General features: G+C 60.7%; 1 protein-coding gene across 1 annotated transcript; it reads left to right on the top strand.

Moving 5' to 3' along the window:
• Positions 1-268: 268 nt before the first annotated feature.
• NBEAL2 (neurobeachin like 2) lies at positions 269-25,908 on the top strand (the record flags this gene model as incomplete). The annotated part of the gene is made up of 54 exons (XM_082292069.1): positions 269-736; positions 2,863-2,951; positions 3,831-3,995; positions 5,378-5,459; positions 6,746-7,065; positions 7,152-7,234; positions 8,241-8,326; positions 9,170-9,455; positions 9,529-9,635; positions 10,254-10,331; positions 10,420-10,503; positions 10,631-10,729; positions 11,478-12,049; positions 12,133-12,265; positions 12,344-12,463; positions 12,545-12,875; positions 12,973-13,055; positions 13,161-13,253; positions 13,544-13,715; positions 14,127-14,260; positions 14,346-14,505; positions 14,579-14,681; positions 15,078-15,231; positions 15,353-15,511; positions 15,595-15,754; positions 15,912-15,997; positions 16,271-17,181; positions 17,254-17,413; positions 18,206-18,343; positions 18,413-18,718; positions 18,807-18,956; positions 19,515-19,672; positions 19,752-19,876; positions 20,028-20,148; positions 20,234-20,391; positions 20,487-20,620; positions 20,721-20,828; positions 21,550-21,645; positions 21,727-21,851; positions 21,935-22,075; positions 22,161-22,291; positions 22,375-22,484; positions 22,574-22,691; positions 22,769-22,866; positions 22,946-23,062; positions 23,149-23,238; positions 23,357-23,466; positions 23,546-23,718; positions 24,036-24,130; positions 24,210-24,326; positions 24,411-24,572; positions 24,651-24,799; positions 24,962-25,097; positions 25,618-25,908. The coding sequence occupies 54 exons, from the start codon at positions 269-271 to the stop codon at positions 25,720-25,722; spliced, it is 8,949 nt and encodes a 2,982-aa protein (XP_082148195.1). The 3' UTR covers positions 25,723-25,908.
• Between the last annotated feature and the right edge of the window lie 269 nt (positions 25,909-26,177).

Raw genomic sequence — 26,177 nt, 5'->3', positions numbered from 1 at the left:
GGTCCTGTCACGCTGTCGCTGGGGGACAGGTGTCACCCACGGTTGTGTGGGGACAGGTGCCACTTGCCAGGGTGTCCTGCTCACCGTGCCACTCTAACAGGGTGGCCGTGCCACCTCCGAGGCACCAGGGACACGGCCAGACCCCGGTGTCACCTCCCCGCCAGGTCACCTGTGGCCTCTGCCACAGCCATGGCCCCAAGGGCCCGGCGAGGACAAGGCTGGGGGCACATGGTGATGGCAGTGTCCCCTCGATGGCAGTGTCCCCTCGATGGCAGCGTCGCTGTCGCTGTTCCCCCGGCCGGTGGCCCGGGAATGGCCGCGTTATCTCCGCGTTATCTCCGCGTTATCTCCGCTGTCGCGGCGCTGGCGGGAGCGTGACCCCCGGGGTCCCTCCGTGCAGGGAGGTGACAACGCGGCGGCTTTGTCACTGTCATTGTCACCTTCTGGGGGGCTCCGGGCGGAGGGGCGGCGTTCCCGGCTCGGCGTTCCCGGCTCGGCGTTCCCGGCTCGGCGTTCCCGGCGCTCCCAGGCGGCCCCGCGCCGGCCGAGCCCAGAAGCCGCCGAACAGGCTCTGCCAGCCGGGAACCGGCTGCGACAGCACCGGGGGGTGGCACCGCCACCGGGGGGGCACGGCGGCTCCGGGAAGTTCGGGACACCCGCTCCGCCTGGGTGCGCCGGGATTTTCGGGATGCAGCTCCAGGTGGGCGCACCGGGAATTTCGGGACGCCGGTTCCGGGTGGGTGCTCCGGGATTTTCGCACCCCAACTCCGGGTGGGTGTCTCGGGAATATCGTGGTGCAGCTCCGGAGGGGTGCCCCCGGAATTTCGGGACACCGGTTCCGGGTGGGCACACCGGGAATTTCGGACCCCAACTCCGGGTGAGCGCCCTGGGAATTTCGGGACACCCGCTCCAGGAATTCCGGGATGCAGCTCCGGGTGGGCGCCGCGGGAATTCCGGGATGCTGAGAACGGGCGAACTCCACACCCAGCAGCTCCCACGGCAGGGAGCGGGCAGGATTTGGTGTTCTGTTTTCCGGGAATACCGGCGTGAACCAACCCAGCTGCTCGTGCTGCCACCACCGCCAGCCAGCCTGGGGACATCCCGGAGCTGCCGGGTGGGCACAGCGGTGGAGGGGGCGCCGGTGGCACCGCGCTGTCCCCAAGCGGGGCCGGTGTCCCCGAACGGAGCCGGTGTCCCGAAGCGGGGCCGGTGTCCCCAAACGGAGCCGGTGTCCCCAAATTGAGCCGGTGTCCCCAAACGGAGCCGGCAGCCGGGGCAGGAAGCGCCGTTGGGGCCGCGGGTGACTTGGCATTTCCTGAGCTCTGGGGCTTTTTTGGTGTCTTTGCACAAGCGACAGCGGTGACAAAAAGGGGGGGGGCCCCCCAAACCCCGGGCCCGTCCCCCGTTCCGGCCCCGCTGCGCCGGCGCCGCTGCCACAGCTGCGGGGCCATGGATGGCCACGGCCACCCCCAGGGACAGGTACCGGCCTTGGGGACACGGGGACACCCCCGGCTCGTCCCGAGGGATGTGGGAGGTTGGGAGGAGCGGAAAAGGCGGGGGAGGCGGATTTTGGGGTCCCCCCCCTCCGCGTTGTGGCGGTGCCTGGGGGAGCCATCGGAGCCCCGAGATGCCGGAAAAAGGGGATGGTCCCTGTGGGAATGGGGCTGGCTCCAGAGGGGGACAGTCCCTGCCGAGGGGGGACACCCCGGGGTGCTGCGCTGGGGGCTCGGGGACGTGCGTGACCCTAAAGGTGCCGCACTGGGGTGCTCAGGGATGTGGGTGACCCCAAATTGATGCATTGGAGTGCCCAGGGCTGTGCGTGACCCCAAGGGGCAGCGCTGGGTGCTCAGGGACGCGGGTGACCCTAAAGGTGCCCTCATGGGGCGCCCAGGGCTGCGGGTGACCCCAGGGTGCCCCATGGGGTGCTCAGGGCTGTGGGTGACCCCAAAATGTTGCACTGGGCGCTGAGGGCCACGGGTCACCTGAAGGGGCCACAGTGGGGTAGGTGCTCAGGCCTTGGGTGACCCCAAGGTGCCCTCTTGGGGTGCTCAGGGCCGAGGGTGACCCCAGGGTGCAGCACTGGGGTGCTGAGGGACGTGGGGCACCCCAAAGTGCCCTGTCGGGGTGCTCAGGACTCTGAGTGACCCCAGGGTGCCATGTGTGGTGCCCATGACTTGGGTGACCCCATGGGGGTGCTCAGGGACATGGGGCTCCCGAAGGAGCCACCTTGGGGTGCCCGGGGCTGTGGGTGCCCCCGGGGCGCTGGGTGGGGGTGCCCGGACGGGGTGAGTCCCCCCTGTCCCTCTGTCCCCCCTGTCCCCCTGTCCCTTTGTCCCCCCTGTCCCCCTGTCCCTCTGTCTTCCCTCTGTCCCTCTCTCCCCTCTCTCCCCTTTGTCCCCCTGTCCCCTCTGTCCCCCCTTTGTCCCCCCCCTGTCCCCCCCGTCCCCCTCATCCCTCTGTCCCCCCTCTGTCCCTCCTCTGTCCCCATTGCACAACCGCAGCTGGGCCGGGCAGGCCCCGCTCTGCCCTGATTGGCTGCAGGGACAGGTGCTCTGCAAGCTGATTGGCCAGGGAGTTCCACAGGTTGGGCTCTGATTGGCTCAGCACCTCCACAAGTCGCGTGGCTCTGGCTGCTGATTGGTCAGCGAGAGCACAGGTAGTGCTGTGCTGGGCTCTGATTGGCCAGCAAGTTCCCACAGGTCGTGGGGTTCTGGGCTCTGATTGGTCAGTGGCTCCCAGGGGTGTGTCTCACACCTGAGTGGGCGGGGCTGGTTTCTCTGGCCGTGATTGGCTGATCCCTGAGAGCGGGCACCACCGAGGGCTGTGATTGGCCGCCGGCCTCAGCCCCGCCCTCCCTTGCAGAAGGACCTGTCCTACCTGCAGCAGTGGCTGGAGGCCTTCGTCACCAGCTTCGAGAGGGTCATCGCCCTGCCCTCGCTGCAGCCCCGCAGGTGGGACCTCAAAACCCCGGGGTGACCCCCCGAGTGACCCCCCAACACCCCTGAGTGACCCCAGCACCCTGGAGTGACCCCCCCGAGTGACCCCCCCAACCCTCCTGAGTGACCCCAACACCCTGGAGTGACCCCCCTGAATCACCCCCCAACACCCCTGAGTGACCCCAACACCCTGGAGTGACCCCCCCGAGTCACCCCCCAACACCCCTGAGTGACCCCAACACCCCGGGGTGACCCCCCCGAGTGACCCCCCCAACTCCCCTGAGTGACCCCAACACCCTTTAGTGACCCTGAAGGGTGACCCCAGTGTCCCTGGATGACCCCACTGAGTGACCCCCCAACACTCCTGGCTGACCCTAAACACCCCTTAGTGACCCCTCTGGGTGACCCCTAGCACCTCTAAATGACCCCCCAACACCCCTGGGTGGCCCCCCTGGATGACCCCCCCCAGGGTGACCTCCATCACCCCTGAGTGACCTCCAACACCCCTGACTGACCACCCTGGGTGGCCCCGGCACCCCTAAATGACCCCCTCGAGTGACCCCCAGCACCCCTGGATGACCCAACACCCCTGAGTGACCGCTGTAGGTGACCCCCAGCACCCCTGGATGACCCCAACACCCCTGAGTGACTGCTATAGGTGACCCCCAGCACCCCTGGATGACCCCAACACCCCTGAGTGACTCCCGAAATCCCCGGGTGTCCCCAAACCCCCCCGAGTGACCCCATGGGGCCCCAGGCCCGGGGGCTGCGGCGCGCGGGGGTTGTGGTGCCTCATCCGCTCTCCGTGGTCGGAACCATCCGGTGACGCGGGCGGGGTTTGGGGGGGCCCGGGGGCGGGGAAGGGGTCACATCCTGCACCCCGATCCCACCCAGGCCGGAGGATCCGGGCTCAGAGATCCCGGCGCTGCCGCGGGAGGTGCTGCAGGTGCTGAGCCAGAGGCTGGGACAGAGCACGGCGCTGGGGACACGGGACGGGGACAGGGGGACGGGGCTGGGCCAGGCCCTGCTGCTCCTCAAGTTCTTCATCATCATCTGCAGGTGGGTGACCCCAAAATCCGTCCGTACCCACCTGCTCCCGGTCCAGAATTCCCAAGTGTTGGGGGTCCCGTGTCACCCCCTCCTCCCCACCCCGGCTCTCCAAAGCGGCACCGTGCTGCTCCCAGTTTGTCCCAGTCCCAAACCATCAGGGAGTGGTGCCCCCCACCCCAAAAAAGCCCCACAGAATTCCTCCCTGAGGGGCATCACCCCCCGCCCTCCCACCCCATGAAATCCAGGATCCCCCCAAAACTGCGTCGTCCCCCCCAGCCCAGAGCTCGGCAGCCCCCAAAAGGCATCGAGTCACCCCAAAAGTCAGGTGTTACCCCTCAGACCCCAGGGTTTGCCCCCAAAAATGGAGTGTGCCCCCCCCCCAGATCACAGCAGCCCCTCAGAAGTGCCCCCCCTCTTTAAAAACGAGAAGTAATAGTGGTGGTAATAATAATATTAATATTAATATTAATAATAATGAAAAATAATTGTATTGATTTTAATGATTTTGTCATGGGAAAAATTTATTAAAAAAAAAAAAGATAATAATAGAAAAAATAACATTATTGCCCCCCAAAATTCCATCATCCCCTCCAGTGTAGTGTCCCCCCAAAAGTGCATCACAGCTCTAAAAATAACAATTAGAAAATCATGATTATCAACAATAATAATAATAATAATGGTAATGATAATAATAATAATAAATTGATATAATAAAAAAATAATAATGGGAAGCCATTATTTCCCTCCAAAATTCCGTCGTTCCCCCCAGTGTAGTGTCCCCCCAAAAGTGCATCAGATCTATAAAAATAATAATTAGAAAATAATTTTTATCAATAATAATTATGATTAATATTATTATTATAATGTAATATAATAAAAATATAATAATAGAAAATCATTATTGCCCCCCAAAATTCCATCATTCCCCCCAGTGTAGTGTCCCACCAAAAATAATAACTAGATCTAAAAATAATAATTAGAAAATAATTCTTAATTATGACAATAATAGTTATAATAATTAACCTATTAAATATAATGATTAACATAATAAAAACACATTAATAGAAAACCATAATTCCCCCAATATTCCATTATTCCCCCCAAACGCATCACATCTCAAAAAATATTATTAATAAATATTAATTATTATTTATAATAATTTATTCTTTTTTAATAATACTTTCTAAAAATAAATCATAAATATTATTGATGATAAGAATTAACAACGCCATGTAATATAACAAAAACGATTTAAAATAAAATAAAATAATCCTTTTTAATAGCGTCCTTCCTGCCCCAAGCTCTTTATTCCTCCCAGATTTCCTCCTTGCCCTTCCCAAATTTCCTGCCCCTCTCTGTGCTGGAGGAATTCCCGATGTTTTCCCTTCCAGGAACCTGGAGAACATCCAGCCTGACCGGAGCCCCGGCTGCCTCCCGCACGTGCTGAGGCTGCTGCGGCTCTGCGGGAGCCAGGTGGGAGCAGGAATGGGAATGGGAGCGGGAATGGGAATGGGAGCGGGAATGGGAATGGGAACAGGAATGGGAACGGGAACAGGAATGGGAACGGGAACAGGAATGGGAATGGGAATGGGAACGAGAGCAGGAATGAGAACAGGAACGGGAATGGGAGTGGGAGTGGGAACAGGAACAAGAACGGGAGTGGGAACGGGAACAGGAATGGGAACAGGAATGGGAATGGGGGCGGGAATGGGAACGGGAGTGGGAGCGGGAATGGGAACAAGAACAGGAATGGGAACAGGAATGGGAATGAGAACAAGAACGGGAATGGGAACGGGAGTGGGAATGGGAACGGGAGTGGGAATGGGAACGGAAGTGGGAGTGGGAATGGGAGTGAGAATGGGGGTGGTGGGAATGGGAGCAGGAACGGGAGCAGGAACAGGAATGGGAGTGGGAACAGGAGTGGGAACGGGAATGGGAATGGGGACGGGAGCAGAAATGGTAGCAGGAATGGGAATGACAATGGGAATGGGAACAGGAACGGGAATGGGAGCAGGAATGGGCAGGGCTTGATTGGCTGGTGAGGGGCTCGGTGCTGATTGGTCACTGAGTCTGTAGGTTGTGTGAATCTGGGCTCTGATTGGTCGAGAGCTCTGCAGGTTGTGCTGTGCTGGGATTTGATTGGTCAGTGAGTGAGTCCATAGGTTGTGTGGCTGAGTTCTGATTGGCCAGCATCTCTATAGGCTGTGTGACTCTGGATGCTGATTGGTCAGGCAATCCATAGGTTGTGCTGCTCTGGGATCTGATTGGTCTGTGAGCCCATGGGTTGTGTGGCTCTGGCTGCTGATTGGTTGAGAGCTCTACAGGTTGTGCTGCTCTGGAATTTGATTGGCCAGCAGCTCTATAGGTTGTGTGATTCTGGATGCTGATTGGTCCATGAGTCCATGTGTTGTGTGACTCTTGATGTTGATTGGTTGAGAGCTCTCTGGATCGTGTTGCTCTGCAATTTGATTGGTCTGTGAGTCCTGGTGCTGATTGGCCAAGAGCTCTGCAGGTTTTGCTGTGCCAGGTGCTGATTGGTCAGTGCAGCTCCGGGTTCTGATTGGTCGGCAGCTCTACAGGTTGTGCACCTCTGGCTGCTGATTGGTCAGTGAATCCCAGCGTGTGCTGCGCTGGGCTCTGATTGGTTGATTGATTCATTGCCGATCCCATCCTCCCCCCAAAGCGGAGTTTCCTCCCCCAGAGAAACGCATCCCGTTTTTTGGAGCGTGTCAGGGATTAAAGCTCGGCTTTCCCGGCAGCTGCGGAGCATTCCAGGGGACGAGCGGAGCCGGGCACAGCGGGAACGTGGGGCACAGCGGGAGAGCCGGGAGAATGGGGCACAGCTGGAAAATGGGGCACAGCTGGAAAATGGGGCACGGCTGGAGAAGGGGACACGGCCGGAAAATGGGGCACAGCCGGAGAGCCAGGAGAATGGGGCACAGCTGGAAAATGGGGCACAGCCGGAGAGCCGGGCACAGCTGGAAAACCGGACGCAGCTGGAAAACGGGATGCTCCACGCCCTGCACCTCTGCGAGTGCTTCCTCGACCCCTACCAGACCTGGCGCCGGCAGCTGAGCGGGTGAGGGACACCCCCCCCCCACCGCCGCATCCCAAAATTCCTCCCCCATCCCGGATTCCCCCCCCGCCTCATCCCTGTCTTTCCAGGGAATCCGTCAGCGCCAAGGAGAAGAGCAAATACAAGTTCGCCCCCGCCCCGCTGCCCCCCGAGTTTGGGGCCTTTTTCCAAGGTAAAAGCGGGATCTGGGAAAGAAAGGAAAGGTCGGTGTGGGATCCGTAAGTGTGGAGAGTGTCCAGGGAGAGGGGGAGGGTGCTGGGGTGTGCTGGGGTCAGGGAATATTTATAGGATTCATGGAGGGACGTCGTATTGGGGGGTAGATATTGATCCAAGGACCTGAAAGGATCCCACACCTGCTCCAGGTTATCCCATGCCTATCCCACAAATATGGGATCCCACACCTGCTCCAGGTTATCCCATGCCTATCCCACAAATACGGGATCCCACACCTGCTCCAGGTTATCCCATGCCCATCCCACAAATACGGGATCCCACACCTGCTCCAGGTTATCCCATGCCTATCCCACAAATACGGGATCCCACACCTGCTCCAGGTTATCCCATGCCTATCCCACAAATACGGGATCCCACACCTGCTCCAAGTTATTCCATGCCTTTCTCAGGATTATTATAGGATTCCAGGGCAAATATAGGATCCTATACCTGTTCCAGGTTATCCTGCACCTGTCCCTGAAATTTAGGATCCTGTACCTGTTCCCATGTCCTGGGAACAGGACCGGGATCCCAAAGCAGGAATGAAGCCCAGCACCACCTGGGGAACCCACAAGAATCAGCACAAAGGGGATTTTTTTCCCCGGGAAGCCCCAAAAATCCCCTTTTAGAGGCAGCACCGTTGCAAAAATCCCCTAAAACTCCGCCCCTGTAAATCCCCAACTGAAGCCGAGTTTTGGGCACTAATTTTGTCCCTTTTTTGGGGACAAAACCCCTCTCCTGGCACAGCCAGAGCTGGAAAACTTGGAGCATCCTCATCTGCTCCATCACCAGCACCCCCGTGGGATGGATTTGTGTGGGAAAGAGATTTTCCCTAATTTTTGGGTAGAAAAAGGATTTTTTCCCCACTTTTAGCGGGAAAAGGGCCTTTTTCCTTTTTTTTTTTTTTTTTTTTTTTTTTTTCTGTTTGTTCCTCAAATGAAATCTTTTCTTCCTCATCCTCACAGAGAGTTTCCAAGCTGGGAAGCAGCTCCCGGAAACAATCCAGCTCCGGATTATCCATCTTTTTGGAGCCATCCTCTCCGGATCCAAGGTACCCTTGGGGAGCAGATGGGGAGGAGCTGAGCTCCTCGTTCCAGGGATAAACCCCAAAGTTTGATTTATTCCAAGGCTGGAATTAAACCACCAAATTTTCCAAAGCTTTTGAAAATCCTGTTTAACATTCCAGCCCTAAATTGGGTGGGATCAGCTCAGAAACATTAGATAATGTCATTAAATTAAAGAATTCGGTTAAATAATTAAAATAAATATTAAAATAAAATAAAACAAATAAAATAATAAAAACATTTCAATACAATTATTTAAATTATTAAGTTAATTAAATTAAGAATTAATGAAATGAAACAAATAAAATAATAAAATAAAACTAAAAAATTAAATAATTATGTAATAAAATTGAAGAATAAGCTAAAACAAATAAAATAATAGAGCGAAATACTTAAATAATTAAATAAAGTAATAAAATTTTAAAATAAACTAAAACAAATAAAATATAAAAAAAACCCCTAAATATTTAAATAATTAAATTTTAAAATTACACTTAATTATTGAATTAAAGTATTAAATTAAACTATTAAATTTAATTACTAAAATTAATTAAATAATTAAGTTAAGGGAAGCTTTTAAGCTGAAGCTGCTGCTTCACCTCCAGTTCAGCTCTGGGCTGGGAGCTGGAAAATCCTTGGATTCATAATTCGGAGCCCAAATCGGTTTTCATTTCCGCCGCAATTAAAAACCACTTTGATCAATAACTCCAAAATTGGTTTTAAATCAATTCACACCCCGGGGGTAAAATCTGCACTGCCGGAGGCCTCGGGGTCAATAAATAACGGGATCAACAAAGGGCTCGTCTCGGAATTCCCGCCCGTTCCCGCAGCCCAACGCGCTCCAGGCCATCACGCCGGCGGCGCTGGAAGTGCTCCTGGGGGTTCTCCAGCGGGGCGGCAGCGGGGCCCCCCCGTCCCCCGCGCTGCTGGAGGCCACGCTGCGCTCCGTGGTGGCCGCGGTCCACGTCCTGCACGGCTCCAGCCCCGGCGCCGGCCCCGTGTCCCTGCGGAGCCTCCTGGACGGATACTTCAGGGTGCTCAACTCCGACCTCCCCACGGCATCGCTGGCGCCCGAGGCGGCCGGCGGCCTCATCGCGCTGCGGGTGCTCATGTTGGGTAGGTTGGGAACAGGGGTGGGGTTTGGGAGGGTGGGAACGGGATGGGGCTGAGCAGCCGTCTGTGTCCGTAGATGCCATCCCGGCCATGCTGAGCTGCCAGGACCGGCCGGTGCTCCAGGCCGTGTTCCTCAGCAACAACTGCTTCGAGCACATCATCCGCCTGCTCCAGAACAGCAAGGTATGGGATGGCACCTCGGTGTCCCCATCCTCGTCCCATCCCCATCCTCATCTTCCTCCTTATCCCCGTCCCCGTCTCCGTCCCCATCCCCATCCCCATCCCTATCCCCATCCCTATCCCCCTCCTCATCCTCATCCCCATCTCCATCTCCATCCTCATCCCATCCTCTTCCTCATCTCCATCCTCACCATTCCTGGTGCTAAATGATCCTGGGACAAAGTAGCACCAGGCTTGGGCACCTTCATCTCCATCCTCACCATTCCTGGCTCTGAACGATCCTGGGACAGGGTGCCACCAGGGTTGGCTGCCTACATCTCCATCCTCATCCTCCCTCCCTCTCTTCTTCCCTTCGTCACTTTTTCCTCATTAAATGACCCTGGGACAGGGTGGCATTTCGCCCTTGGTGACACCAAGGTTGGGCACCTTCCTCTCCATCTTCACCCTTCCCAGCTCGAAATGATCCTGGGACAGGGTGCCGTGTCCCTCTTGGTGACACTTTGGTCACCTCCATCTCCATCCTCACCATTCCCGGCTCTGAACAATCCTGGGACACATCCGTGGGGTGGGGACCCTCCAGAACCCCTTCCCCGTGTCCCACGCCCACCCCGTGTCCCACAGCTCTACCTCGGCAGCTCACGGGAGGCAGGAGAAGCCCAGGACAAGGTTCCCACATGGAACAGGGATGGACTCCAGCAGGTACCCCAGAACCCAACCACCATCCATGGTGGGCCGTGTCCCCTCATTCCCACATCCCAGCAGCTCCCCCATTCCCGTGTCCCCGTAGGTCACCGCCGGCAGCTCCGACGCCATCGCTGTCCACGCCCTCAGCGTGCTCACGGCCATCATGAGCAACTCGCCCTCAGCCAAGGTGGGCAGGGGGACCTCCCTTTGGGGAGGACACCCCAAAACGGAGGAATTTGGGTATTTTCATGCGGGTTGAGGTGCTCAGCCCATGGCGGGGCTTGGCTGGGATCCCACTGTCCCTGTGCTTCCAGGAGGTGTTCAAGGAGCGCATCGGCTACACCCACCTCTATGAGGTGCTGAGGAGCCAGGGCCAGCCCACCCAGCGCCTGCTCCAGGAGCTCCTCAACATGGTGAGCATTCCCGCTTTTCCTGACTCCGGGCAAAGCCCTCAACACTGGCGCTTCCTGTGGATCTCAGCTCAGATTCCAAGCCCCCTCGTGCTCTCCACTCTGCTGGTTTCTCAGCAGCTTCCTCCTGAGGGGTCCTGGGGCCATCTTTCACTTGGAGTTGTGCTTGGGTTTGGGAGTTTTGAGCCCTTTTGGATGTGGAACTGCTCACCCTGGTACTTCTGAACACAGGAGGGTCTCCAAGGGGCTTCATGCATGAGGGTCTTCGAGATCCTCGATTCATGGAGGCCTCCAAGACACTTAATGCGCAGGGATCTCCAAGATTCTGTATGCACAAGAATCTTCAGAATGCTTGGTGCATGAGAGTCTCCAAGATCCTTGATTCGTGGAGGTCTCCAAAACTATTCATGCACAGAAGTCTCCGAGATCCTTAATCCATGAGGGTCTACAAGATCCTTGGAGATGCATGGAGTCTCCAGGATTCCTCATGCACAGGATCTCCAAAAGCATTGATGCTTAAGGATCTCTGACAGACTTGATGCACGAGGGTCTCCAAGATCTTTAATCCATGAGGGTCTCCAAGACCCTTGATGTCTGAGGTCTCCAAATTCTGGGTGCATGGGAGTCTCCAAGATTCTGGATGCACAAGGGTCTATGCAAGGTCTCTGCTGCCAGCCCGGGGTGGCCTGGGATGGATCCATCCCCCTCCACAGCACTGGAGCTGCACCGACCCCCTCTTGTGTCCCTGCAGGCGGTGGAGGGTGACCACAGCTCCTTCCCAGTGCATCCCATCCGCAACGAGCAGCCCCTGCTGATCCTGCTGGCCTGGCTGCCGGCGCTGGAATGCCGGGATCTCCAGGTGTTCCTGTCGGCATGGCTGCGGCGCCTCTGCGAGGCCTCCCTGCCCAGCCGCCTCACCTGCGTCAAGGCGGGCATGGTGGGCTCACTGCTGGGCGCCCTGGCTACCGAGCCGGCGCTTCCCAGTGCCTGCTCCCAAAACCTGCTGGAGCTGCTGCGCTCCTTGGGCAGCCTCTCCATCCGGCCCGGGGAGCTGCGGCAGCTCCTGCGGCTGCTGCGGCGCGAGCGGGGGCGGGGGCCACATCCCTACGTGGCTCCGGTCATCCGGGCGCTGTCCGGCATGGCCAGGGGCGAGGGGCCCCCGCGGGCACTGCAGAGCTTCGACCTGAGCCCCGGCATGGCCGGGATCATGGTGCCCACCATCCAGAAGTGGCCCGGCGGCGCCTTCGCCTTCCACGCCTGGCTGTGCCTGAGCGAGGAGGAGCCGGAGCAGCCGGCGAGGCCGAAGAGGAGGCAGCTCTACAGGTGATGCCCACTGGAGGGGGTGAGCTGAGGAGGGGCAGCACCACCATCCCCACCGTGGTTTTCTCCGTGGTTTTCTCCACCAGCTTCTTCACGGCGGGCGGGACGGGCTTTGAGGCGTTCTTCACCGCGGGCGGCGTGCTGGTGGTGGCCGTGTGCACCAAGAAGGACTACATGACGGTGGCACTGCCCGAGTTTGCCTTCAACGACTCCGCGTGGGTGAGGATCATCCCCATCCCCACCCCTGTCCCCATCAGGGGCACCATGATGCCATAATGTCCCTCTCTGTCCCTCCAGCACTGCGTTGACATCGTCCACGTCGCTGGCCGCCGGCCCTTCGGCCAGAACGTCGTCAGCATCTACGCCGATGGACACCTGCGGAAAACGGCACAGCTCCGCTTCCCATCCCTCCACGAGGTGGGGGGTCCTCCCAGCGCCCACCCAGACCCCTCCCCATGGCCTCAGCCGGGGCTGAGCGTGATCCCTTCTCTCTCCCAGTCCTTCACCTCCTGCTGCATCGGCTCCGCGGGCCACCGGACCACCACGACGGCCACCACCACTGCCGGTCACCCACCAGCGTCCCATGGGCCGGAGCTGGTCTTCCCCCCACACCCTGTGCTGGGACGCTCCCAGTCTGTCCCCGCCACCCTCAGCCCCCACTCTTGGACCCCCACGCAGCTGCCCACCGAGGGGGTGGTGGCCACCACGGCGGCCGGAAGCCAGGACACGGAGTGGGGCAGCCCCACCTCGCTGGAGGGTCACCTGGGCTCTGTGGCCATCTTCTGGGAGGCTCTGCAGCAAGCCCAGGTCAAGGCTCTCTTCTGTGCAGGTACATCAGGGTGGGGTGTGGAGGATGTCCCCAGGGTGCTGGGGGTAACCGGGGTCTTCTTCACCGTGTCCCAGCTCACCCCAGTCCTCTCCCCCAGGACCAAACGTCACATCCCCGTTCACACTGGAAGGTGACTTGGTGGAGCTCAGCAGCAAACTCTTGCTGTACTACACCCCCCAGGTGAGGAGAGCCACCCCCCTGGGAACAAGGACAGCGCTGGTGGGCCCTGGGCCACCAGGGACACATCCAGGACCATTGGGATGCTCCCGTGGTGTTCTCTTCCAGGCCTGCAGGAACAACATCTGCCTGGACCTCTCTCCCAGCCATGGCTTGGACGGGAGGCTGACGGGGCACAAAGTGGTCAACTGGGACATCAAGGTGGGCTGGGCACAAGGTGACCTGTCCACCCCATGGCCTGGAGGCAGAGGGGTCCCTCCTGGGACACGATCCCAGGGCAGGACCCCCACAGATCCCCTGGGCCCTGCAAAGACTCTGCCCGTGGTACTGGGTCCACCATGACCCATCTGTCCCATAGGTCCTCAGTGTCCAGGGTGGGCACCAAGGGTGGTGCAAGGGAGCAGGTGACATCTGGGGACCCCCGGTGCCGTGGACCTCCTCCTGTACCCTGCTGCCACCAGCCAGCAAAGCCTGTCCCCTCCCTCCCCCAGGACGTGGTCAACTGCGTGGGTGGGATGGGGGTGCTCCTGCCCCTGCTCGAGCAAGTGGTGTCCAAGATGGAGGAGCCCGAGGATGAGCAGGAGACCAACGACCTGGTGGGGCCGGAGCTGACGTCCTCCAGGAACGCCCAGGGCATGCTCATCCCTCTGGGAAAGTCCTCAGGTGAGGAGTTCAGGGGACGTGGAGCAGGGGCTGTCCTGCTCAGGTGGCTGGAGGTGACCATGGAGGTGCTTCTGGACCTGGCAGGTGTCCACCACGGGCAGGAGAGGTTTGGCCTGTGGTTCCAGGAGTTACAGGGTGATGGAGGAACCACTTGGGATGCTGTTATGACCCAGTTAGTCACAAACAGTTCTGGGAAGGTGAGGGTGGCTCCAGGAACCTTTGGCGCGGGTGGAACGTGCTGTCTCCCGATATCCAGCTGCTCAATTCCGAGCTCAAAGCAGCAGAGGCTTCCGTCTTCTTCAGCCTGGAGGAAACAGGAGAAGGGGGTGAAAAGTTTGGAGAGACGACTGGGTGGGATCTCCAGGAAAGGGTTTGGTGGGCCCGGGGCTCACAGGTTGCGGTGCCCTGCAGAGAGCAGGCTGGAGAGGAACAGCGTGGCCGCCTTCCTGCTGCTGGTGAAGAACTTCCTGCGGAACCACGCTGTGAACCAGGAGAGCCTGGTGCAGTGCCACGGGCCGGCCATCATCGGAGCGCTGCTGCACAAGGTGTGGGAGGCTCCCCACAAAAACCCCATCCCACCGTCCTTGCCTTTCCCAAGGGGCTGGAAGTGTCCCCTGTCGCTCGTGGCAGGTCCCCGGAGCGCTGCTGGACATGAGCACCTTGGTGGCCTCGCAGATCCTCATGGAGCAGGTGGCTTCCGAGGGCAGCGGGCTCCTGCTGCACCTCCTCTACCAGCACCTCCTCTTCGACTTCCGCATCTGGAGCAACAGCGACTTCGCCGTGCGCTTAGGTAGGAACTGGGAATGCCCGGGAATGTCCATCCCACCTGGCCTCCGAGGGATCCTCACACCTTCTCCCTGCAGGTCACATCCAGTACCTGGCCAGCGTGGTCAAGGACCACAAGCAGCGCATCCGCAAGAAGTACGGGGTCCAGTTCATCCTGGACTCCATCCGGACCTACTACGGGTGAGCTGCCACGCAGGGCTGGAATCCTGGAATGCTGTTGGGGTGGCATTGGTTGGGCTTCACCCCCCTGGGAGCTGTGGTTTGGATAGACACCATTTTTCTGGGATAATATCCCTCCTTCCAGTGTGGGAGCGCTGTGGTGGGTGCAGCACCTTCCATGTCCCATCCCTGAGCCTGTGCCCAGCTCCAAAATCCTCCCCCAGCTGCCACCAAGAGCGTGGTGGCTTCTGCAGCAAGGTGACCCAAATGCATGGGGTGGACATTTCCCAGTGGGGCAGAAGATCCCTGGCTGTCCCCACCAGGCTCCCTGGAGCTCCTCAGGTTCTGCGTTGGGATTTGGGATGATGCTGGCGATGGGTGACAAGGGACACGTCCCCATGCGTGTCTGTCCATCAGCACCTCCAGGGAGAAGACCACGGCCACCGACGACATCAAGACGGTGCAGACCTCCCTCTTCAGCCTGGTGAAGGATTTCTTCTGCAGGAGCTTCTCTGGGGAGGAGATGCAGAGCTTGCTGAACTACCTGGCTGGGGCACAGGACGAGCAGCAGGTGTGCCACTGGCCACCCTGTGGTCCCCAAACCCCTCAGCGAGCCATGGGCTGGGGAAAAGCCACTGAGGTCCCGGTGGGACGCTCGGAGGGCAGTGGACAACCAACCCCATGTCCTGCAGGTCTGTGGGGCGCTGGAGGTGATCCACAGCCTGCTGAAGGGCTCCCCAGCCCAGGAGCAGCTCTTCGCCTTCCTCTTCGAGCCGGGCCATGTGGAGCTGCTCTTCTCCCTGCTGGTGCAGAAGAAGTTCTCGGATGAAGTGCGGGAAAGGGTCTTCAAGGTAAGGCAGGTCCCCAGCGCCCACCTCCTTTTGTCCCAGGGGAGACATCACAGGCAGGTGGCCTCTTCTCACCATCCCACCAGGTCCTCTACAAGATGCTGAAGTACGAGAAGGTCCCCGAGCGCAGCAAGAGCCGCCTGAAGCTGAAGGACATCGGGTACCACGGGCTCATCTCCCACCTCAGTGACATTCCCGGCTCCATGCTGCTCTTCCGCTGCCTCTCGGAGCAGGTCCTGGGGGCAGGTACCGTGTGCCAAAGACCCCAGGCCACCCATCCCAGCCATGTGCTATGGGGTCGTCACTGGTGGCTTCCCACGAGGCTCAGCTGAGCTGGGTCTTTGGTGGCTTTTGGGGACAGCAGGAAGTGTCCCACCACTGTGCTGTCTCTCCTTGTCCGCAGACCCTCCCAGCTACAAGGACCTGGTGGCCGTGGTGTACCTGTCCCACCAGGCTGAGCTGAGCATCCGGCTCGACATCTGCCGCAAGGTGAGCGGGGCCGGGGCACAGCGGGAAGTGACGGAGGTGTCACCCCACAGCTGAGCTCCTTGGACACCCAGCCACGCCCAAAAGTGGTGGCCATGGGGATGGTGGTGACATGGATCTGCCAGCATGGAAATGGTGGAGTCCCAGCACCCCATGATGGTTTTGGAGGATCTGGGGTGCTCCTGCTCCTGGGATGGGTCCATCCATCGGGAGCTGGGGCAGCAGCGTCCAGCGTCCTTCCTCCTTCTCCTTCTCCTTCTCCTCTTCCTCCTGCAGCTCTTCCACCTGATCTACGCGCAGCAGGACCTGGTGAAGCAGCTGGCCAGGTTGGCTGGCTGGCAGGACACGCTCACCAAGCTCTATGTGAAGGAGTCCTACGAGTGCCGCCAGCACAGCCTGAGCACCGCGGGCTGCCCGGAGCTGCTGCGCCTCTCGGAGCCCTCCAGCAAGGACGGGATGAGCCCTTCGCCCGCCGAGCTCCAGGAGCTCGATGTCTTCCTCCCGCTGGGATACGAGGCCTCGGACCAGGAGCTCTCCGAGGGCTTCTCTGACCACTCCATCTCCCCGAGCGGCCGCACCAAGTCTTTCCACAACTACAACTTCAAGTCCTTCGACTCCTCGGACCGGGCCAGCCGCTCGTCCTCCAACCCCGGGGACGGCCCCCCCTTCGATGGCGTCTACCACCCGCTGTCCCCCTTCTCCACCTCTCCCTTCGACCTGGGGCTGGACCTGGCCAGCACCAGCTCCATGGCCACGGCCGAGAGTGGCACCCAGACCCCAGCCAGCGGCCCCGGCACCCCCTCACCCCTGGAGAGCTTCAAGCCCTTCCCAGGAATGCGAGCGCGCAAGAGCTCCAGCCTGTCCAACATCCTGGATGAGAGCAGCTACCAGGACGCGCTGCCCAGTGACAACGTCTCCAACACCAGCAACCCCCAGGTGAGCCCCAAACCCTCGTCCCCACCATGCCAGGGCACTCGGGGCACCTCTCACCTCGCCCTCCGTTGGCAGCAAACCCCCGAGGAGGAGCTGTGCAACCTCCTGACCAACATCATCTTCTCGGTGACGTGGCGCGGCGTCGAGGGCTGGGACGACGCGGCCTGGAGGGAGCGCGGCCAGGTCTTCTCCGTGCTCACCAAGCTGGGCACGGCCTGCGAGCTGGTGCGGCCCCCGGACGAGATCAAGCGCAGGTGAGGCCCGCCCGCGTGCCGGGGCTGGATCCCGAGGGAAGGGCACCCTCCGGAGCCGCTGCTGTCCCGCAGCCTGCTGGAGATGATGCTGGAGTCGGCGCTGACCGACCTGAAGGAGTCGGGCCCGGCCGCGCTGCCCGGGCTCACCCACAACGCCCTCAAGCTGCTGCGGCTGCTCCAGGATTTCCTGTTCTCCGAGGGACACAACAACCAGGCCCTGTGGAGCGAGAAGGTGGATGGGAATGAGCGGGGATTCCTGATCCCAAACCCCAGCTCTGCTGATCCCTGATGTCAGCCCTGGCCCTAAACCCAGCCCTACCTGCAGAGCTTGAACATAACCTTGGGAAATAAGCTCAGATTTATTCCTAAACTGCAATCAAAGCCTAATCCTAACCTTGGGAAATAAGCTCAGCCTTAATTCTAGATTTAAAGCAAAGCCTAATCCTAATTTTAGGGAATTATCTCTGCCTTATTACTAATCTTAAATCAAATCCCAATCCTAACCCTTAAACCTTAATCCTAGCCCCTAATCCTAAACTTTAACCTTAAACCATTGCCATAAAAGCAACCCTTTATACTCTACGCCCTGAGCCTAAACCCTAAGATTAACTCATAAACTCTAAATTTAAACTGTACCTCCTAAATCAGGATCCTAAACCTTAACTCCACATCTTTGTCATAAAGCCCAACCATTAATCCTAATCTTAACCCTAACTCTTAGTGTAAACCTAAACCCTAACTCACAGCCTGTAACATCACTGTACTTCCTACATCCTAATCCTAAACCTGCTACACCTTTGTCCTAAAGCTCAACCCTACCTCCAATCCTACACCCCAGCCCTAATCCTGACCCTGACCATAATTCCTGAGCCCCAACCTCATGCCAAGCCCAGACTAGTTTTGGGCTCTACCCCAATCCTAAACCCAAACCCTAATCCGAGGAGGGCTGGGTGACGGGGACGGAGCCGGTGGCTGGGCAGGGCTGGGATTCCTGCCTGGGTGGGGTCTCACGGTGTCCCCCCAGATCTACGAGGGGGTCAGCAGCCTGCTGGACAAGCTGGGCGTGTGGCACCACCTGGCCAGCGGCACCTCGGACCTCAAGGAGATGGCGCAGACGGGGCTGCGGGTGCTCGTCGGGTACATCCTGCTGCAGGACCCCCAGGTGGGTCACCCCTCCCCGGGCCCCGCGCTGGCCCCGCGCTGGCCCCGCCTGACGTCCCCTGTCCCGCAGCTGCACTCGCTGGCCTACGTGAAGCTGCACAGCCTCCTGCAGACCACGTCGGCCCCGCGGAGGGACGAGGCCTGTTACCTCCTGGGGAAGCTGGAGACGCCCCTGCGGCGCTCCCTGCATTCCAGGTCAGAGGCCTTCTCCTGGCTGGTGCCCATCATCCGGACGCTCATGGATCAGTGCTACGAGACCCTGCAGCTGCAGCAGTTCCTGCCCTCGCTGCCCCCCACCAACGGCAGCCCCACCTTCTACGAGGACTTCCAGCTCTTCTGCACCACCCCGGAGTGGAGGGGCTTCATCGAGAAGCACGTGGGTGCCGTGGGATGACTCCCGGGGGGAATACCTGGATGATGGGTGGTGGGTGCCAAGGCCTGGAAATGCCTCTCTGCTCATCCAGGTGCAGCCCACCATGGCCCAGTTTGAGATGGACACGTTCGCCAGGAGCCATGACCTCATGTCCAGTTTCTGGAACGCCTGTTACGACGCCATGATGAGCAGCTCCCAGCGCCGGGAGCAGGAGAAGGCGGCCAGCCACAAGTTGTTCCAGGTACTGCCTGCTCCTCACCCCTGCCATGTCACCCTGGGGTGTGCTCCTCAGCCTGGGACACGCTCCTCACCCCTGGTGTGTCTCTGCACATCACTCTGGGTGCTCCTCGTCCTGGGGACGTGTTCCTCACCCCTGGGGTATCAGCCTGGGGACATGTTCCTCACCCCCAGGATGTCACTCTGGGTTCTCCTCAGCCTGAGGACATGTTCCTCACCCCCAGGATGTCATCCAGGGAATGTGCTCCTTATCCTGGGGATGTCATCCTAGGGACATGCTCCTTGTCCCAGGGACATGCTCCTCACCTTGGGGACATTAATCCTGGGGATGTGCTCTTCATCCCAGGGATGTCATCCTGGGGACACTGTCCTGGGGATGTGCTCCTCATTCCAGGCGCATTATCCCTGGGATGTGCTCCTCATCCTGGGGATATCATCCCAAGGATGTGCTCCTCATCCCAACCACATCATCCTGGGGGTGTTCTTACCCTGAGGACGTCGCCCTGCGGATGTCCCCAAGCCCCAGCCCCGCTGTCACTTCACTCTGGTGCCCCCTCGGCAGGAGCTGGTGCTGGAGCCGGCGGCGAAGCGCTGCAAGGCAGAGAACGCCCGGCACGCCAACGTCCTCAAGCAGGCCAACAACCACCACGGCACCGTGCTCAAGCAGTGGCGGTCCCTGTGCCGCCTGCTCACCTCGCCCCGCTCCGCCTGGGCCGACCGGTGAGTCCCCACCTCGTCCCCAGGGATGGGTGGCACAGCCAGAGGTCCCCGGGGTGCCTCACGCCCGGCTGTCCCCCAGGAACCCACCCGAGGTCCGCTGGAAGCTGTCGAGTGCCGAGACCTACTCCCGGATGAGGCTGAAGCTGGTGCCCAACCTCAATTTCGACCAACACTTGGAGGCCAGCGCCCTGCGGGACAACCTGGGTGAGGCAGTGGCACTGGGGCTCCTGGGGATGTCACCGGTGGGGTTGGGCTGGGAGATGTCACGGACAGGGTTAAATTGGGGCCGTTTGCAGGACTTGTCCCCAGGTTCTGGGGGAGCTCTGGGGTCCTGCTGACCCCATCCTCCTTTCAGGAGCCGACCACCTCCAGAACCCCGCCGAGTCCCTCCCGCTCGCCATGGCCAAGGAGGCCAAGGTGAGCGAGCTGGAGGATGACCAGCTGGCCGAAGAGGACCTCCCTGTGCTGGACAACCAGTGAGTGACCCCACCCCTGCCACGGCGCTGGCTCACCCGGACTGGGGGTGTCACCAGGGTGTCCTCACCCCACTGTGCCACCCAGGGCTGAGCCCAAGGAGCAGAACCAGCGGGAGAAGCTGGTGGTGTCGGAGGACTGCGAGCTCATCACGACGGTGGCTGTGGTCCCCGGGCGCCTGGAGGTGACAACCCAGCACGTTTATTTCTACGACGGCAGCAGCGAGAAGGAGGAGACGGAGGGAGGTAACGGCGGGTGCTCCTTGAGGGGGGTGAGGAACCCCTGCCCCATCCCTGCCTCGGGAATGGCGGAATGGTGACACCTGGGGGGGCCTCGGCAGGGATCGGCTACGACTTCAAGCGCCCCTTGTCCCACCTGCGCGAGGTCCACCTGCGCCGCTACAACCTGCGCCGCTCCGCCCTCGAGCTCTTCTTCATCGACCAGGCCAACTACTTCCTCAACTTCAGAAAGAAGGTGGGGACCTCCTCATGGCCTCCTCATCCCCTCCCAGAGCCCTCCCAGGCCAGGGCTCTGCCCGAGCTCCAGCTGCTCCACATCCTCCTGTCCCCGCCAGGTGAGGAACAAGGTGTATTCCAGCATCCTTGGCCTGCGGCCCCCCAACCAGACCTATTTCGGCAGCCGCTCCCCCCAGGAGCTGCTCAAAGCCTCAGGGCTCACACAGGTACCGGCCCCACCACGCCCGTGCCCGTTCCATGTGTGCCTTTCTCAGATGGAAAAGGGGAGGGTCACAGCGTGGGATGGGGATGCCCACGGGCCCATGGGCTGGAGATGGCCAGGGGATCAGGGATGGCTCTGGATCCGGGAGTGCCCATGGGCCCATGGGCTGGAGATGGCCAGGGGATATGGGATGGCTCTGGATCTGGGAGTGCCCATGGGCTGGAGATGGCCAGGGGATATGGGATGGCTCTGGATCCAGGAGTGCCCATGGGCTGGAGATGGCCAGGGGATATGGGATGGCTCTGGATCCAGGAGTGCCCATGGGACAGGGTTGGCTGTGGGGTGAGGACAATCATGAGATTAAGGACAGCCATGAGGCATGGGATGGTCTGAGAGCAGGGATGGCCATGGAACAGGGGGTGGCTATGGGATAGGGATGGCCATTGGACCGGAGGTGATTGTAGAACCAGGGATGGCCATGGGGTGGACATGGCCACAGTTCTAGGGACAACTGTGGGACCAGTGATGGCCACGGGACTGGGGTCAACTGTGGAACCGGGGATGGCCCTGGGATGGATATGGCCATGGGACTGGGAACAGCTGTGGGACCAGAGCTGCTCTGGGACCAGTGATGGCCCTGGGATGGGCACTGCCATGTGGTGGGGGGTGTCTGCCCTGTCTCCTCCCCACCCCAAGCCCATCTCCTCCCTCTCCCTTCACTCCAGAAATGGGTCCTGCGAGAGATCTCCAACTTTGAGTACCTCATGCAGCTGAACACCATCGCGGGGCGCACCTACAACGACCTGTCCCAGTACCCCGTGGTGAGCCCCTGTGTCCCCCACTGTCCCCACGGGGACCCCGTGACCCCCCCCCCACCTCACCCGCCTCCCGCCCCCACCCAGTTCCCCTGGATCCTGCGGGATTACGTCTCGGAGACCCTGGACCTCACCAACCCAGCCGTGTTCCGGGACCTGTCCAAGCCCATCGGGGTGGCCAACGAGCGGCACGCCCGCGACGTCAAGGAGAAGTGAGTACCCCGCAAACAAAGGGCGGGGCACGTGGGGAGCACCTGGCTGGCTCCTGGCGGACCCCATCCCACCTGGCCCACAGGTACGAGAGCTTCGAGGACCCCACGGGCACGGTGGACAAGTTCCACTACGGCACTCACTACTCCAACGCCGCCGGGGTCATGCACTACCTGATCCGCACCGAGCCCTTCACCACGCTCCACATCCAGCTGCAGAGCGGCAGGTGGGCACCCGGCGGGTGGCTCCTGCAGAGGGGACATCGTGGGGATGGCCAGGCTCCAGCCAGGTGTCCTGTGCCTCCCCCCCAGGTTTGACTGCTCGGACCGGCAGTTCCACTCGGTGCCGGCAGCGTGGCAAGCCCGCATGGAGAACCCGGTGGATGTCAAGGAGCTCATCCCGGAGTTCTTCTACTTCCCGGAGTTCCTGGAGAACCAGAACGGTAAGGGACACCATTGTCACCGCCGTGGGGAGCGGGGGGGGTCTGCATGCTTCATTCCTTCATCCTTCCCGTCCTGCCCGCAGGCTTTGACCTGGGCTGCCTCCAGCTCTCCAACGAGAAGGTCGGGGACGTGGTGCTGCCGCGGTGGGCGCGCTCCCGCGAGGACTTCATCCAGCAGCACCGCAAAGCCCTGGTGAGATGGGGCAGCCCCTTCATCCCTGCGGGCGCTCCGGGGGCACGGGGGCCGTTCCCACCCCGCGCTGACGCCCCATCCTGGGACAGGAGTCGGAATACGTCTCCGCCCACCTCCACGAGTGGATCGACCTCATCTTCGGGTACAAACAGCGCGGCCCGGCCGCCGTGGAGGCCCTCAACGTCTTCTACTACTGCACCTACGAGGGTGAGCTGTGGGGCGAAGGGAGGGGGACACCTGCCAGGGCTGTGTCCCCCCGTGACCGTGACCATCCCCGTGCCCAGGGGCCGTGGACCTGGATGCCATCGCCGACGAGACGCAGCGCAAGGCTCTGGAGGGCATCATCAGCAACTTCGGGCAGACGCCCTGCCAGCTGCTCAAGGTAGCTCAGACCCCCACCCCCAAAACCAGCCCCTTTTGGGGGGTCCCCCCCCTTCTGATGGGTCCCCTGCCCCCCCCAGGAGCCCCACCCCGCCCGGCTGTCGGCAGAGAGCGCTGCCCACAGGCTGGCCCGCCTCGACACCCGCTCGCCCAACGTCTTCGAGAACCTGGACCAGCTCAAGTCCTTCTTTGTGGAGGTGAGGACACCCCCGGGGGGCCGTGGGCAGGACTGGGAGGGGTGGGGTGCCCAGGAGGGTGCCCAGCAGCTGCTGTGTCCCCACAGGGCATCAGCGATGGGGTGGCCTTGGTGCAGGCTGTGGTCCCCAAGAACCAGGCGCATTCCTTCATCACTCAGGGATCCCCCGACATCCTGGTGAGTGTGGGGAAACTGAGGCACGGGGCTGTTTTGCTGCTCCAAGGGGGTCCAGGACCAAACCAGGGAGGACCCCGGCAGTGGGAGCGGTGTCACCACCCCTCACCTCTCTGCCCAGGTCACCGTGAGTGCCAACGGCTTGTTGGGGACCCATAACTGGTTGCCCTACGACAAGAACATCTCCAACTACTTCAGCTTCACCAAAGACCCCACTGTCACCAACGCCAAGTGAGTCACTGGGGCACAGGGTCCCCAGGGATGGTCCCTGGAGGTGCCACCAATCCACCATCATCCCACATCCCGCCAGGACCCAGCGCTTCCTGCAGGGCCCCTTCGCCCCCGGGGCCGACCTCAGCTCACGCACGCTGGCCGTGTCCCCCGACGGGAAGCTGCTCTTCAGCGGGGGACATTGGGACAACAGCCTCCGTGTCACCTCGCTGGCCAAGGGCAAGGTCGTGGGGCACATCACCCGGCACATAGGTACGTCCTCCTCCCAGGATGATGATGATGATGATGGTCTGATGATGCCCTGATGGAGTTGTAGGGCTGTGGGGGGAGGCAGGTGACAGGTGAGGGGCAGCTCCCAGTGCCTCCATCTCCTGGGGACGCTCCAGGTTCCACCTCAGAGCTGGAGTGGGGTGAGGAGCAGCAGCATCCACACCCCAGAACACACCTTGGAGTGGGGTCGGCAGCAGTTCCACATTGTAAAGCACATCACACTGCCAGCCCGTGGAGTCGGGGTGCCGAGCGTGGTGGGAGGGGACCGGCACCTCATGGTGTCCCTCTGGGTGTCACAGATGTTGTCACCTGCCTGTCGCTCGACCTCTGCGGCATCTACCTCATTTCCGGCTCGCGGGACACCACCTGCATGGTGTGGCAGGTCCTACAGCAGGTAAGGGCTCGAGGAGCAGGGGGAGCTCGCCGTGGGCGCTGCCAGCAGGTCACTGATGTCCCCATGTCCCCAACGCCAGGGTGGCTTTTCCAGCGGCTTGGCTCCCAAACCCGTCCAGGTGCTGTACGGCCACGACGCCGAGGTGACGTGTGTGGCCATCAGCACCGAGCTGGACATGGCCGTGTCCGGCTCCAAGGTGAGCTGGTGGGGCCATGGCATGGGCGTGGGATGGGCAGTGCCACCACCATCGTCACCCTGTGTCCCCTCCCTCCTCCCCCAGGACGGCACCATCATCACCCACACCGTGCGCCGGGGTCTCTTCATCCGCTCCCTGCGGCCGCCCGGCGAGAGTTGTCCCCCTGCCGTGCTGGCCCACCTGGCCGTGGGGCCCGAGGGGCAGGTGGTGGCCCAAACCGCCGTGGGACAGCGCTCCTGCTCCAAGGTACGTCCAGGTGGCCCCGTGTCCCCCCTGGCCACCACCACCACCACCAGCAGCACACTCCCCCTGTGCTCCTTGCAGGACAGGTTTGCGCTGCACCTGTACTCGGTGAACGGGAAGCTCCTGTCCTCCGTCCCGCTGGATCGGGAGGTGACAGCCATGTGCCTGACCGAGGACTTTGTGGTGCTGGGGACCTCGGAGTGCGGCCTGGAGATCCGCGAGCTCCAGAGGTGAGCGCTGGCCACGCCCTGTCCTGTCCCCATTGTGCCCTCAGGGTGTCCCGTGCCATGGCTCGTGTCCCGTGCCATGGCTCGTGTCCTGTGCCATGGTGTCCTGTGCCATGGTTTGTGTCCTGTCCCATGGTGTCCCATGCCATTGGCTCGTGTCCCCAGCCTCAGGGCGGCCGTGCCCCCCGTGCCCATGCGGGTGCCTGTGCACAGCGTGTCCGTCACCAAGGAGAAGAGCCACATCCTGGTGGGGCTGGAGGATGGAAAACTCATCGTGGTGGGCGCCGGGCAGCCCGCGGAGGTGAGCGGGACCCCAGCCGGGTCAGGGTGGGAGCGGGGACGTGGCTCGGTGTCCCCTGGGTGGGGACATCGCCAGGGTGGGGACAGCGGTGTGTCCTCTCCAGAGGTGAGGGCACTGGGGTGGGGAAGGGGATGTGGGAGAGGGATGGGGGTGGAGATGGAGAAGAAGGTGAGGGTCTGAAAGGAGATGGGGATAGAGAAGGGGATGAAGATGGGGTTGGATCAAGGGTTTTGGGAAGGGGATGGGGATGGAGAAAAGGGGTGAGGATCTGGAAGAAGATAAGGATGGAAAGGAGGAAGGAGAAGAGGGTGGGATGGAGGAGCAGATGAGTGTCTGGGAAGGAGCAAGGAGGAAGAATGGGATGAGAAAATGGAAGGAGATGGGGATGGAGAAGGGGATGAGGAACTGGAATGGGATGGGGATGGAGAAGGGGATGAGGATCTTGGAGTGGGATGGGGATAAGGAGGATGGAGGAGGGGGTGGGAGAAGGGATGGATAAAGGATTCGGGGCTGTCCCCAGGTGCGGCCGGGCCAGTTCCACCGGCGGCTGTGGCGTTCCACGCGGCGCATCTCCCAGGTGTCGGCCGGAGAGACGGAATACAACCCCTCCGAGGGCAGGGCCTAGGCTGGCACCCACCCCCACGCCCCCGTGCCCCCCACACGGACAGGGGCACCCCGGGCGCCGAGGGGGGCCCGCAGAGCCTCGCCCCGCCCGACATCCGTGGCCTTATCCAGCCCCACTGGGGTGTCCAGCCCCCCCCCGGATTTTCGGGAGCCGCGTCCCCCGTTCCCATGGCGGGATGGGGGCAGAAGGAGGCGGGGGCCCCTCGCTGGGAAGGGGGGTGGCACAGCCCCCCCCCGCCGTGCCCGCTGGCCAGGAGCCGGCAGCGTGTGGGTGCCCCCCGACCCCCCCCTTATTTTTTATTTCTATCCGTTTTTAGAGCTTTTACAGAAAAAGAATTGCTATTAATAATAATAATAATTAATTAATAATATAATAATAATAATATATCTGTGGGAAATCGACGTGTGAGGCCCGTGGCTGCCCCGAGACGGGGACACAGCCCCTCCTGTGTGTGT

Source organism: Coloeus monedula (genome assembly GCF_965178545.1).
Source record: "Coloeus monedula genome assembly, chromosome: 1".
In the NCBI taxonomy this organism is placed as follows: domain Eukaryota; kingdom Metazoa; phylum Chordata; class Aves; order Passeriformes; family Corvidae; genus Coloeus; species Coloeus monedula.
The sequence above is the reverse complement of the archived record's forward strand: the minus strand, read 5'-3'. Positions and strand labels throughout refer to the sequence as shown.